Source organism: Tamandua tetradactyla, chromosome 4, assembly GCF_023851605.1.
Source record: "Tamandua tetradactyla isolate mTamTet1 chromosome 4, mTamTet1.pri, whole genome shotgun sequence".
NCBI lineage: Eukaryota > Metazoa > Chordata > Mammalia > Pilosa > Myrmecophagidae > Tamandua > Tamandua tetradactyla.
In genome coordinates, this window is record NC_135330.1 from 194,635,887 (window position 1) to 194,650,213 (window position 14,327).

The 14,327-nt window shown below is 53.3% G+C and overlaps 1 protein-coding gene across 3 annotated transcripts in view; it reads right to left on the reverse strand.

Moving 5' to 3' along the window:
- The window catches only part of SLC7A1 (solute carrier family 7 member 1), a 73,648-nt gene that overhangs the window by 19,200 nt on the left and 40,121 nt on the right, over nt 1–14,327 (reverse strand). For all 3 annotated transcript variants that reach the window (XM_077158949.1, XM_077158951.1, XM_077158950.1), the window contains one exon: nt 1,845–2,227. In XM_077158949.1, the coding sequence (XP_077015064.1) occupies nt 1,845–2,214 (370 nt within the window). In that variant the 5' untranslated portion in view covers nt 2,215–2,227. The remainder of the gene's footprint in view (nt 1–1,844; nt 2,228–14,327) is intronic.

A 14,327-nucleotide genomic window follows, 5' to 3' on the forward strand; every position in this document is an offset into this window, starting at 1 on the left:
TTTCTTCTTTTAGCTGGCCTTGCCGCTGACTGTGTTCCAAATTACAGGATTTACCAGCATGGTCTGCACTGAGCTCGGATTCTGCTATTTGGTACCATGATACAAATTTTTCCACATTTCAGAAACTGAACAGGGTTTTGTAATCCTGAGCAGCCAGCCTAACATGGGCTCTGTCCGTCGAGGTCACAACACAAGGGCGAGAAACACCTCCCGGGCCCATCCCTGCAGTGCCAGCTCACGGCTGACCAGGCTCCAAAGCACAGCCTGCGGGGTGCAGGGACAGCCCTGCACTTCCTGCCTTCCTCCTCCGGCCGTTCCGCCCTCCCTGACTCAGGCCTGATGGAAAAGCTGCTCTGCCCCAGCAGCTAAGGCTGAGGCTCCATCCCAGCAATGCCGCGTGAGTCAGATCAAGAGTGCAGCTCACTGGCAGAGGGGCCTGTGTGAGCTGCTAGAAGCAGCAGGCACCTCACGCCCCACGCTTCCTTTTATGCCCAGGGAAACCCTCTGGGAGCAGAAGGGCCCATTTAGAATCACTCCACTCCCACCGAGAGGTTTCAGCTTGGAAGAGCCAGTTGTGGTTACACATTCTGATGGCTCGCTTTTTTAAAAACATGATAACAGGCCTTATTTTTCAGAGCTGGGAGGAGGGAGGTGGGTGGGTCTCCGCAGACACTGCAGGCACCGGGAGAGGGGGGGCAGCTCCCGGGCTGCACACGCTGTTGTCGCCAAGAAATACCCAGAAGCCAGCCGAGGCCCAACAGCTCGACTTGCCAGAGTTTACTGCCGTCCAGCGCCACACATAAACGTTCAGTGCCCATTTGCAGTTCGGCTTTGGTGAACCAGCCATTCCTATTATTGGCCTATTCCTATATCCAGGGGTTCCTTTTAAGTTGACATGATCAACTGCAGTGGTAAGCAAAGCACCAATAACACAACAGGGAAGCCAGCCATTATTACCCCCCACCCTGAAAAGAGTTTACGCAGCTTTGGTTTGGGATCTGTTCATTCTGGCCACAGGAAGGGGCTGGGAGCGCCACGCCCTGCACCGGGTCAGCACAGCATACATTACTCTGCACATGCCCTGTGACTGGGCATCCCGCTTCTCAGGCTCGGTTTTAACAAAAAAAAATCACAGTTATGTCCAAAGGCTTACCTATGAAATGATTAACAACATAAATGGAAATAACTTAAATGCCCAGAGGACATTTATCCAATAAGGCATGCTATGCTGTCTGTGCGCATGGCTCCGCGCCAAGTGCTCGTCAACCCTGGGGGTATTCGTGTGGAAAAACAGCTAACGACGTGGGAAACGCTAGTGGGTTTTGTTCTGTAAGTAAAGAGATATACGATACAAAACCCATCCTTTAAGTTGACAAGGTGCTGGCTGCGGCACCCACCCGCCCGTGAGCGCTGAGACCTGCTCTCAGCCTCGACTTCCCCACGTCCACCGGCAGGCCAGACACAGAGCCCAGCTCAGCAGATGTGATAAGAACGAACGGAAGAACAAATGACTAGGAAAACAACTCTCCAGGTTGTCAGAGTGAGACATTCTACTTTCTTCTTTGCGCTTTTCTTTTTCCAAATTTTTCTGTATCGCTGATGGATTCACATTAGTAATCAGACAAAACAAAATACTTAAAAGAAATGAAATCATCTGTAACTAAGTGGAAACGTCCCGTGTCAGCAGGGGAGACCCCCTCTGATCCACCCCCCAGGGTCCCAGGCCCTCCCCTAAGCCAAAGCCGGGGCGCCGCTCAGGAGGACCAGGAGCCCACCGCGGGGGGCCAGCAGGGGGGCTGCCGGGGGGGGGGGCCAGCAGCGGGGCTGCCGGGGGAGTGGCTCACCGATGATGTAGGAGAGGATGAGGTTCCAGCCGGTGATGAAGGCGCAGAGCTCACCCACGGTCACGTAGCTGTACAGGTAGGCCGAGCCCGTCTTGGGGACCCGCGCCCCGAACTCGCCGTAGCAGAGGCCCGCCAGCACCGAGGCCAGCGCGGCGATGAGGAAGGAGATGACGATAGCGGGGCCGGCGTCCTCGCGAGCCACGGCCCCGGCCAGCACGTAGACGCCGGCCCCCAGAGTGCTGCCCACGCCCAGGGCCACCAGGTCGAAGGTGTTGAGGCAGCGGGCGAGCCGGCTCTCCTCCCGGCTGCAGTCCACCACCTTCCGGCGCAGCATCTGCTGCCCGAGGTCCAGCAGGACCTTGCAGCCCATGGCGCCGGGCACCCTGTGGGCGAGAGGGGAGAGGCGGCCCGTCAGGGGCTCCCACGTCCGCAGCCCCAGGGGGCAGAGCAACACCCCACGGCTCACCCAGGTTTAGGTTGAGCCCCGCTGGCGGGTTTTTCAGGGAGGGCCCCAAGCTCCTGCATTTATTTCAGGTCTTACGTGGGAACCTTCTCTGGGCAGAAATCGAGTAACGTGGAAAACACGAATAAAAACCACACTGCTCCTGCCCAAGAATCGGACCACTGGCCGGGGAAAGCGAGGCGCTGGAACCGGAGCCCACTGCGACGCAGGGCACAGCCGAGCGTGTTGAATGTGACTGTCAGCACACGCGGCCTGGCAGAGCCCACGGCCCTGAGGCGGGGGAGCCCCTCTCCTGGGCCAGCATGCTGCCCGAATGCACGGACCTGGGGCCGACGCCGCCCAGGCGCGAGGCAGAGGCAAACGGAGTCCAGCTCGGCCCACCGGGTGGAGAGGCCACAGCTCGCATGGGAACTGCCCGCACGTGTGGACGGGCCAGTCTCGCCCTGGGCAGCTCACCCGAGGGGAGCGAGCACCCGGCAGGACGGGCCGGCCGCCGGCACCAGCTCTGGCGGTGACACAGTGCAAGGCCTCGGCCACGTCCCAGGCCGCCCACGAGGGCTTCTAACCCCCGCTATGATATACTTTAGTATTTTCCAACCTACTCCAGACTCGGCTTCGGCAGGTAAATGCCTCCAAATTCCACAGATTCAGGCACCTGTTGTGGCACCAGCAATGAGGGCATGAGAATATCCAAAAACCCTGCACTGCATCTCGAGAACGTGAAAGACACACAAAAGCCCGGGTCTTGCTCCTTCTCTGAAAATTCTGTAGAATGCGGCCATTTACCGTTTTGGAATAGACTCGAGGCTGCAGGATTAACCCCAAATTCAAGTTCAGACAAAATACACATGGACTCAAGCACGTTTACTGAGCACCGAGTCCACACTTAATTAGAAGGTTTCGTGATTTCTGTCGCTATTAAAGAATGAACTGCGGTCATAGTCATTTTTTTGGCACTACACTCTTCTTGATAAGTAGTTTGCACTTCTTAAATGCTCAGCAAAATGTGAAAACCCGGGTAGGGCAGGCAGTTTCCCCAACTAAACTGCTGAAGAATTAAAGGGATATGTTCCACATCGGATGGCCCTGGACAACATCTCTTCTCGGACTCGTGTTAGGAAACCTCGCTGGCCCTCGTTCACGGTGTGGGATAAAGGGGATTTGTTCAACAAATTTTACTGAGCACATGCTGTGAGCCAGCTTGTTCTCAGAGTGGTGCGACGGCATGCGGGACCCAGTCAGTGGAGACTGCTTCTGGGTGTAGCCCCAGCACACGGCCAATGCTCACTATGTGCAAGCTAGCTGGGCTCTTCCAGGTTCTCTGGCAGTGCTTCTCCCGTTCATTTTCTCCCATCTGATCAACAGCAGGAAGAACCCCCGTAAGGCTTTATGAGCATGGAGATGACTAGCTTTTTCTCTTCGCCATCAGTTCCTGTTTTCTATTTGCCTGTAGGTAGAGGTTTTCCCTGCTTGACCTCAGTCATGAATCAGTGAATTTGAGTAACGACCTCTTGGATATTCAAAACTACTTTAGGCTGATAATCAGCAAACCGGTCCTTTCCCCATTGGCTTTCTAACCTTGGGCATCTGACCTCGTGGTCTATAAAACGGACATGAGCAAGAACCAGCAACATCGGAAATCTCATAAGGCTGTTCCAAGTGACAGATGAAAAGAGCTCGTGGGAACAACTGATTGGAAAGCAGGTCCACACAAACGCTGCAGGCAAACATGACAGCAGATTTATCTACACTCACCAAAAGCAGGAGGCAACGGAAATGCCCTTCAATGACTGAGTGGGTAAACAAACTGCAGTACATCCCACAACTGACTACTACTCGGTGATAAAAAGGAAGGCATCTTGGGCCCGCAGAGACCGGATGCATCCTCAGTGCATATGGTTACGTGAGAGAAGCCCGTCTGAAAAAGTCACATGCCGCGTGATTCCAATTGCATGATATTCTGGAAAAGGCAAAACTACAGAGACGGTGGAAAGAGCAGTGGCTGTCAGGGGTGCCAGGGGAAGGAGGAGAGAGGGCTAGGTGTAGCTCAGGGGATTTTTAGGGCAGGGAAATTCTTCCATATGATGCTGCAATGGTGGATACAGGGCGCTGCACAGCTGTTAAAACATGACAGCACAGAGGGTGAAGCTAAATGCATGCACATTTTAAAATAGCATTTTTAAGAAGTTGGGGATCTTAAGATGGAATACAGAATGCAACAAAGCAGTCTGCCTTCACTGAAGGGGACAAGGGGGAAAAGCGCCTGTCTGAGGAAGTCTGGAGATGAGTACAGTCAGGTAAAGAAAAGGCCAGAGAACAAGCCCGGACTCCAGCCTGGAGAGTCGTGTCCCCAGGGCTGCAGGTGAACTAAGAGTCCCTGCATCACCAGACCCACTCCTCACCCCTGAAGTGAGAGTCACATATAAGCAAGGGGGAAAAGGCCCGCAACCCAAGTCTAATCATGAGGAAAGCAGACACCTCTCAGCCGAGGACATCTACAGAATCCCCGACCTGCACACCTCGGGACAGTCAGCTCAGAGGAAACAGGGAATGTCTGAGAAACTGCCCGAGCCCCAAGGAGACGTGATGAGTAAATGCTGAGCGCTGTCGTGGAGAGGATCAGGGAAAAGGGCGCTGGGGAAAATGTTAGGAATGCTGAGTAACTCTAGACTTCAGTTAAGGATAATCACCAGCATTGGTGCATCAACTGTGACTAGGGCACCAGCTGGGGCAGGGGGTAGAGGGGAAGCTGGGTGTGGGGCAGATGAGAACGTGCTTCTACTTTCGCAGGTTTTTCTGTCAATCTAACACTATTTTAAAATGAAAAGTTTATTTAAAAAGAAACAAAACAGCATATCTGGAGATAAACTAATCATCGCGACTCTTTTGGCTTCGGAGGCACAAAAGACCACTAAATTTTCCATCTTCATCCTGAACTGGTACTTACTGACCTGACAGCTACAATTAAATCATCAGTAAAACAAGAGTCCAAACCGAGATGACAGGTCTAGGAGAATCCATGCTGAACCACCCGCTTCACTGCCCATCACACCTCTCACCCTTCACCTACCTTTCACAGAGCTGCCGGACCCCCGCCCAGGGACAAGGCACCCCCAGGTGCATGGCCACAGGGCTGCTTGACCTCGCCCGGGGACACAGCATTCCACGTGCATGGCCACAGGGCTGCTCAACCCCCCACCCCCACCCAGGGACAAGGCGCCCCAAGGTGCATGACCGCCCAGCCGCTGGACCCCACATCCGGGTGCACGGTTCCCCCACCGGGCACACGCGGGGCTAGGAGTGGTCCCTTCAACTCCCTATCCGACATGCCAACAGACAAGAAACATCTCCAGACCCCTAAGATTTGAGTAGAATGACAATAAAACCCATCTCATCTGACCCCCTCGCTCCCCAGATGAAGACGTAAGAGCTCAGAGAGCGCGGTGCCAAGAGGGGTCCCTGCTATGAGGGTGGCACGGGGCTGGGGGCTGTGGTCCAGACACAATGGGAGCAGGGCCAGCCCTGCGGTGGGAAGAGGTGACATCACGGTGCAGCTGAGTGGCAGGAAGCGAGGAGGCAGCAAGGAAGGGCAGGGGTTCTCTGTGGAAAGCCATGCTGTGACCATGAAGACAAGGAAAGGACGCAGAGGCAATGGAGGTGCCAGGCCCAAGGACAGCGGCCCCAGATCTGTCCCGCGACCTCGCTGGTCAGGGCAGAGTCGAGGCGTGACCAGCAAGTCCAGGAGAGCTGGGCGAAGACAGGGCCCCGGGACGGCCGGGCGGGGATCTGGGTGGGGCGGGGGCCGCCAGGAGCCCAGGAGCCCAGGGAAGACGTCACTCCTCCCGGGACCGCCTGTTCTCTATGGGATTTCACTTGATTTATACGAGTCAAATCGCACATCACAGCAGAGCAATTAGTAAACATCTGCTTAGATAACAGAAAGTTAAAAGAGAAGAGGCAGCATTTCTACACATTCCCCGGCAGAAAAGGCTACGCTTCAGGGGATGTGCAAAAACCACAATAAAATTTAGTTCTCAACTTAAGTCTTAGAGGGGAGGGAGTCGGTATTTTAACTAGACAGGAGCCTTAAAGGGAAATGGGGCATGAAAACTCCTTATTAGTTGCCTTGCATTTCACTTCGGTTGGCAAATGAGAGTCTACCTGCCCCCTTGCTCCCCCAAATGTAGGTTTTGCTTAATATTAAGACAATCCCCCCCAGCCCCCCCAATCAATAAAAGCCCCGTGCCCTTAAAACTCACAGCTCCACAGCACAGAGTAAAGCAACCTCCAGCCCAGTTTGACGGGTCCCCGGCCTCGCCCCTAAGAGGCCAGGCGCATCCTGGCGAGGGCTCCTTGGGGGACAGGTGTCTGGCCCCAGACAGTTCTCTGCAAAGTGCTGTCCATGGCAGAACCCAGGTGGTGAACACGAGCGGCTGGCAGGGGTTCCCGGCAAGGGGCTCCCCAGAGTCAGGCGTGCCCTCAGTGCCCGTGGACCACGTCTTCTCAAGAGTCACACAGCATCCTACTGTCTTTGGGGACAGTTCCCGGCCCATCCTGTGAACCCCTGCCCTGGAGCCAGGTGCTGTGGAAATGTGTATGAATCTAACACGTGAACGAAGACTGTCTTCCCGACGGCGGGCGGTTTCTGTGGTCATCTTCTTCTATTTACCACACTGTCCTTAATTCCAGAAATAGTCGTGTTAATTAATTAGCAGCTGGCATGCAGGGGCAGCTTCGGGTAAGTGGATTCATCTTCACGGCACCTTTTCAGGTAGTCAGAGCCTGGCTTGGCAGAGAGGGGGAGACATGGGTGTGGCCAGAACTCAGTAACTGCCCATGAGCATCACTCGGGACATATCTAAAAATAAAGCGGCCCCCCAGACAACCTGCCACAGTATAGGCAACTTGGGGTTCAACCCGGGAGGAGCTTAATGAAACCTTGGCTGGTAGCCGCGCCCTCTTTGGAATGTCCCCCCACACCTTGTTCTCATGGTAGGCCCAGGACCACCCCTGCCGGACCAGCCACGTAACCTGAGGGGGCCCCACCTGTGTGTCTGGAGGGCCCCCCACCCCCGCTGCGCCTCTCCTCTGGGCCCCTCACGAGATCCTTTGATGCTGATGAAGCCACAGTCCAAACACAGCACTGTCTGTGGGTACTGTGACTTGTTCTAGAGAACTGTGGAACCCAAGGGGGTGCCGGGGATCCCCGAATCTGCAGCCAGTTGGTGGGAGTGTGGGTGGCCTGGCCAGAACTGGTGCCTGGTGTCCAGAGCTGCAGACTTGCGGGGCCAGGGTGGGGTGAAGGGAGAGTCTGCAGTCATATCCAGGCCCTACAGCCTCTGGGGCCGCACTGGCCTCGGGGCGAGGACACAGCACTCAGCAGCGAGAGAGGGAGAGGCCAGGGGAGCGCCTCACTGGACGGCCCCAGCACGCAGCAGCAGCGAAGGGTGCTGTCAGCTGGAAGAGGGAGCCCCATGAGAGGCCAGCTCCAGCCAGCAGGGTGGCAGCATCCTCCACTCCTCGCTGGGCTGGGCACCCCCCTCGCCATGGCCAGTGCCCAGACATGCACACCTCGACTTGCTGTCACATGACTCGAATCACGGCTCTCATGGGCACTGACCCAGCTGAGGCCGCTGCCAGCATTTCCGTCACCAGCTTTCATACAGGATCTTATATTAGCTCAAACGCTTTGATTCGCAGGAGTAAGTTTCTGTTTCTCTAAATGAAGAGTAAAAATGTGCTAGTTAGATTAAAATCTAACCCGAGCAGTCTAGACTTATCTACAGAACCTTGATCAGTTCTCAAGTTCTTCTCCCAAGGGAAAGCAAGTGACCTGCGAGGTCCTGGATGTGCTCCTGCAAGTGTCCCGGGGGTGCTCCTGCGGGGTCCCGGGGGTGCTCCTGCAGGGTCCTTGGAGTGCTCCTGCAAGTGTCCCAGGGCTGCTCCTGCGAGGTCCCGGGGATGCTCCTGCGGGGTCCCGGGGGTGCTCCTGTGAGATTCCGGGGGTGTTGCTGCAGGGTCCTGGGGGTGCTCCTGCGAGGTCCTGAGGGTGTTCCTGCGAGGTCCTGGGGGTGCTCCTGCAAGTGTCCCGGGGGTGCTCCTGCAGGGTCCCGGGGGCGCTCCTGCGAGGTCCCACGGGTGTTCCTGAGGGGTCCCGGGGGTGCTCCTACGGGGTCCCGGGGGTGTTCCTGCGAGGTCCCAGGGGTGTTCCTGCGAGGTCCTGTGGGTGCTCCTGCGAGGTCCCAGGGGTGTTCCTGAGGGGTCCCGGGGGTGCTCCTACGGGGTCCCAGGGGTGTTCCTGCGAGGTCCTGGGGGTGCTCCTGCCCTCCCCACGACCCTGCTGGCCCCATCGCAGTCCTGTCCAGCACTTTGGTACCACCCAAACTCGCTGACGTTGAGGGCTCAGCTCCTACAAGATGTGCGCTAACACTCCCCAATACAGGTGAGTGTCAAATGGGGTCATACCTTAGAGCACAGGCTGACAAGCAGAGCGGGCCATCCTTCAAATGCAAAGAGCCTCCACGGCCACGCTGGGAGGCACTCGCCCTCACCCCATCCTCCTCCCCCTAAGTCCCAGCACAATCGCAGCCAGCTCTCGGCTGCCCCCACCAGACTTTCCACTCACCGAGGCCTTGCCAGGGATGCTGCAGCACCAACTCCTGAACTAGACTCGGTCCGTTCAATCCTGTTTACCCAAATAGAAGAATGCGCCCCCCCCCCCAAAAAAGGGAGAGAACCCAGGGGAAGGACTGTTAGATACATATCCACAGGAACCGGGAGAACCTGAGAAGCGCTTCCTTCTCCAGCGGGCAGGATGTGATTAAAGAGCATTTGTGTGAATCGGGTAGATGGAAACACTAGTGATCAGGGAGAGGGAAGGGATCAATGGGTTTTTCCTTTTTTCTTTTTTATTTCTTTTTCTGGAGTGATGCAAATGTTCAAAAAAAATGATCACGATGATGAATACACAACTATGTGGTGATATTGGGAGCCCTTGATTTACACCATATATGGAATGTTTGCATGTTAAGAATGTTTGTGTGTTGTTTTATCAATAAAAATATTTAAAATAGAAAAAATGAGTATTTGTGCTTCTGAGCGGGCACTCCCGTCGCTCCGCAGGCCATGCTTTCACCGAGAGCCATGCTGGAGACGTGTTAATAAAGTCATGCATTGTCCACTCGGGGCTCCTGGCGCGTGCCTCCTAAATCACACTTGCAGTTTATAAACAAAATGAGTGAAGCTAATAGTTCTGCACGTGCCAGGGCCAGGACTAAAGGGAGACTTGCCATTATGTCTCAAGTACAATTTCAATATATCAAAACATATAAACCAGAAGCCAACCTACGAAGCCAGCTGCTGTCATAAGTCAGGCTTTATTTGAACTGGGGGCATTTCATTTGACTACCGTGATGGAATTGAACTGGCTCTCAAATCCAGGCTGGGAAAAAAATATGTTCTAAACAAGGTTCCCCTAAGATTAGAATTCAGCATCACCTGCCCGGATATTGGCCCTTTTGTACCCGAGGCCAGGAAGTATTCCACAAGGTAGATGAGTTTTCCTTGGCTCCTTCTAGAAATACCCTTTTTCAAAAAGCACAAGAACTGACAATGGGGAAAGATATCAAGGCAGAGAATTCCACACAAAACTGGTTACTTTATAACTTATGTAGATAGCTTGGTTGAACACCACAAGTACATGGAAGCTCGGGTACAACATGAGATTATGTTGGTTTGTCCAGAGTGATGCTCCGATGAATCCCACAGTGATTTGATCAGTGAGTGGAAAAGTATTTGCAAAATCCCCTTCAGGGAATGGTGAGAATGGGGGAAAATTCAACCTCCCCAAGTTGAATTCTTGATATTCTCACAAGCAGTGTGGACAACCAAAGCTACAAGCTGAGCCCCCAGTCTTGGGGTTATTCATATGAAACTTAACCCCACAAAAGATAGGTCAAGCCTACTTAAATTTAGGCCTAAGAGTCACCCCCAAGAGAACCTCTTTTGTTGCTCAGATGTGGCCTCTCTCTCCAGCCAACACAACAAGCAAACTCACCACCCTCCCCCTGTCTACGTGGGACATGACTCCCAGGGATGTGGACCTTCCTGGCAACGTGGGACAGAAATCCTAGAATGAGCTGAGACTCAGCATCAAGGGATTAAGAAAAACCCTAGAATGAGCTGAGATTCAGCACCAAGGGATTGAGAAAACCTTCTCGACCAAAAGGGGGAAGAGTGAAATGAAATAAAGTGTCAATGGCTGAGAGATTCCAAACAGAGTTGAGAGGTTTTCCTGGAGGTTATTCTTACGCATTAAATAGATACCACCTTGTTAGTCAAGATGTAGTGGAGAGGCTGGAGGGAACTGCCTGAAAATGTAGAGCTGTGTTCCAGTAGCCACATTTCTTGATGATTGTATAATGATATAGCTTTCACAGTGTGACTGTGTGAATGTGAAAACCTTGTGTCTGATGCTTTAATCTACCTTGTCAACAAACGAGTAAAACATATGAAATAAAAATAAATAATAGGGGGAACAAATGTTAAATTTAGTTTGAAATGCTAGTGATCAATGAAAGGGAGGGGTAAGGGGTATGGTACGTATAATTTTTTTTTTCTGTTATCGTTTTATTTCTTTTTCTGTTGTCTTTTTATTTCTTTTTCTGAATTGATGCAAATGTTATAAGAAATAATCATGATAATGACTATGCAACTATGTGATGATATTGCGAGTTACTGATTATATATGTAGAACAGAATGATCAAAAAGATATTATTTTTTCTTTCAAAAAAAAAACTGGTTACTTTTCATTTGACGCTCATAGACTGAAATTTCCCCATTCGCTCGTTTACTCACTTAACAAACCTTGGCTGTTCACTAACTCACAAGTGAGCTTGGGGATTCTTTAGCCCTCAAGTGCCTGTAAATGTTCATTCCTCTTACAGTCTTACACAATTACAAGCAACTTTGTGCAAAAAAAAACCTTTCTGGAGAATTCTGTGGTTCAAAAGAGACCAGAAGCCGAGGGCCACAGACACGGACCCCTGTTGAGCTGGGGTCTGCCACGGACACCCACCAGCACCAGCTCTGGGCCAGGCACACACAGCTGGAAGGCAGAGAGAGGGGGCGTTTAGGGGTTTCACTGCCTGCAGCCCCGCAGCCTCGGGGACGTTCTAGGACAGGCCCTGAGCCTGGACTGTGGATTCCAGAAGCCAGTCCACACCGGCTGCCAAGCTGGCTCAGCTCTGACCAGACACACGTGCTCTGCTGCCTGCTGCCCCTTTTCCCTTCGTCTGTCTGTCTGAGATCCTGCAGGTGGAAGGGCCATGCGGGCTGAGGAGCAGCCTCTCCTCGAGCGGTCCAGGCTGTGGAGGGAAGCCACGCACCAGACTCGCAACCCCTGCCCCAGCTCCGGGAGACCCTCGTCGCGCTCAGAGGCCGTGGGGGCTCCACGCAGAGGTTCTGGAAGAAAACAAGGAGAGCAGAGGGGAAGCATCTGGAAGGAGACTTGACGTATCCCTATCTGGGTAGAAGATTTGGGGTGTTTTTCATTTTCTGTACTTTCCCTTTTTTTTTTCCATATAATGAACATATATTGCTTCTGAATTGAGGGGAAAGAAATCTCTTTTAATGAAACAAACCAGGGGAACAAAGGAAGGTGTAAGGGCCTAAACACAAGTGAAACCCACTTCTAGAGTCTGTCTGGGAAATGTTGATAATGGGGCATGTGGGGCTTCGTTATACTTTTCTCTCTACATTTGTACATTTTGGAAACTTCTGAAACTGAATTTACAAAGAGGGAAGCTTGTGTTGGGCCGACCCAACAATCAACGAGAAAACTCTTCCCACTAATTACAGCCAGCAGCCCACCTGCCTTGCACGTGGGCACGCGCACACACGGGCACACACACATCCCCCATAGCAGTTCATCAGTTGTTTATGCAGACCAGGGCAACCCAGATGAAGCTGTCAGCATTCAACCACTTAGGACCCATGAAAAGGCCGCCCGCGGAGTGGGTGGCACAGGCCTGGCGGCCTCTCACGAGGGAAGCCTCCGACGTTTCTGAACCCACTGCCGCATTTCCCGTAGCCATCTCTCCCACGGCGGATTCCGTCCGACATTCTGTGTAAGTGGCAAAGAACAGACTCAAGAGTTCGTGGGTTACTCAAAAGCCATGAGAGAAGGAGGTAGAGGCATGCAGCCTTATGCTGTACAAACATTGTGAGGGCCACAGATACACCAGCCGCCGGCCTCTCTCTCACCTGTCGGCAGGTATGACCCCAGCCCAGAGCCCACACATCAGGCGGCAGAGGGTGGGGACTGAGCCCGGGTTTGTGGCAGAAGCTGGAGTCAAGGGCACGATGGCCAGTGTAGGAGGTCCCCAGAAGGCTGGGGACTGTCAGACCTTCACCCACGGCCACGCGTTTTAGACAAAGGGCATAAGTGCCACAGCGTGCCACCTGGCAGGCTGACCCGCGCTTGTCTGGCAGACAGACGGAGGGAAAAGCCAGGACAGAAGACCTTTGAATTGCTCAGGGCTCAGTCAGCTCTGCTCCTTTTCCCTACCAATCAATGTTCATCTTTGAGCATGGTATTTTAATCCAATTAATAAAGCACCTTAGTTTAGGCAAATGCTACAGCTTCTCACATTTGCCTGTCATTTATTCCCGGATCCACGAGGAGACCTACGTCATGCACACGCCCAGTTACCATGGAAATTATCTATATGGAACACGCACGCAGTTGCCAGGACAAATCCCTGAGCAGGAAATACCAGGCTTTAATGGTAGGACTTCCTTCCTACCTGCAACCCTGCCTGCTGCAGGCCAGAACTTCAGACGCTTACCCCAAAAGGAAAGTGTTTACAACTCCCAGCGTAGCTGACTCCCCGACTGGTCCTCAGTTCTCAACAACGACCTGCCGATGAGGTTTTCCTCCTACATGAGATGCTTAGGAGGAAGTCTAGGAGGGCGCACAAAATAGTCTCTGCTATAGAGAAGGAGGGTGTTGAGGCACCTGAAGCAAATGGCCAAGTGCCCGAGTGCCAGTGAACACCACAACACGTGACTGAATGGCCAAAGAACTGGACAGAGCCCACCCAGAGGAGAAGGCAGAATTCCAGAGGCAGCCAAAGTAGCCCGGAATCGTGGACACATTTAATGACTTCCCACCGGGCAGGACACTGCTGCGTGGGGTAAGCGGGCAGAGCTCACTCAGAACATCAGATGGACCGAGTTTATCACCCTTCCCAGGCGGTCGGAAAACCGGGGCCACCTGCTTCTCCAGCCCAGTATCATCATCGCAGACTGTCACCCCAGAATGCTCCCGGAAATCCTCGGCCACAAGCCCCTGCAGGGAAACTTCCAATTACCCAGATGGAGAATAACTCTCCTCTTCTGACAATTAGACTTCAGCATCACAGAAAGAGAACACAGATTACTTCTGCTGATTTTTAAGGAATTCTTGAAGGCTAAAAACATACATTGCAGCTTATGGTCCAAACAATTCCCTCCATATTCCCCATTGCCACAGATGGGCCGGCTTCAAGGATGCCCCGCCTTCTAGAAGTTCACTGTCCAGTTGGCCATTAGAAACTCAGGACCACATTTTCCCGTACAAACAACAGGACAAAGCTGCAGTGGGGCTCTAGGGCAGCTCACGAAAAGCACCAGACCCCACAATATCCCCAAAGTAAAAGTGAATGCACCAGAGCCCTCTGCCACCCAGAGGGTCAGTGATGGGTGGAAAGGGACAGGCCACGGGGAAGGAGCCCTGGGTCCCATAGAGCTGTGGCCCTTTAATAGATTTAAAATCATAATTTCACTGTAGAAAGAAAGAAAAAGAGGGAAATCACTTTTCACGACAGTGGGTGGCGGATAGGGAACTGCCTTTCCATCCCTCCTCAAAGAGCAGGGAGAGCGCTCCGATGAGCAGGCTAAGGCAGGCCCCGTGACCCCTGCCGCCCAGAGTGCCCCTTGAGTGTGGGTGGGATCTGGGACCTGCTTCAAGCCCAGGGAC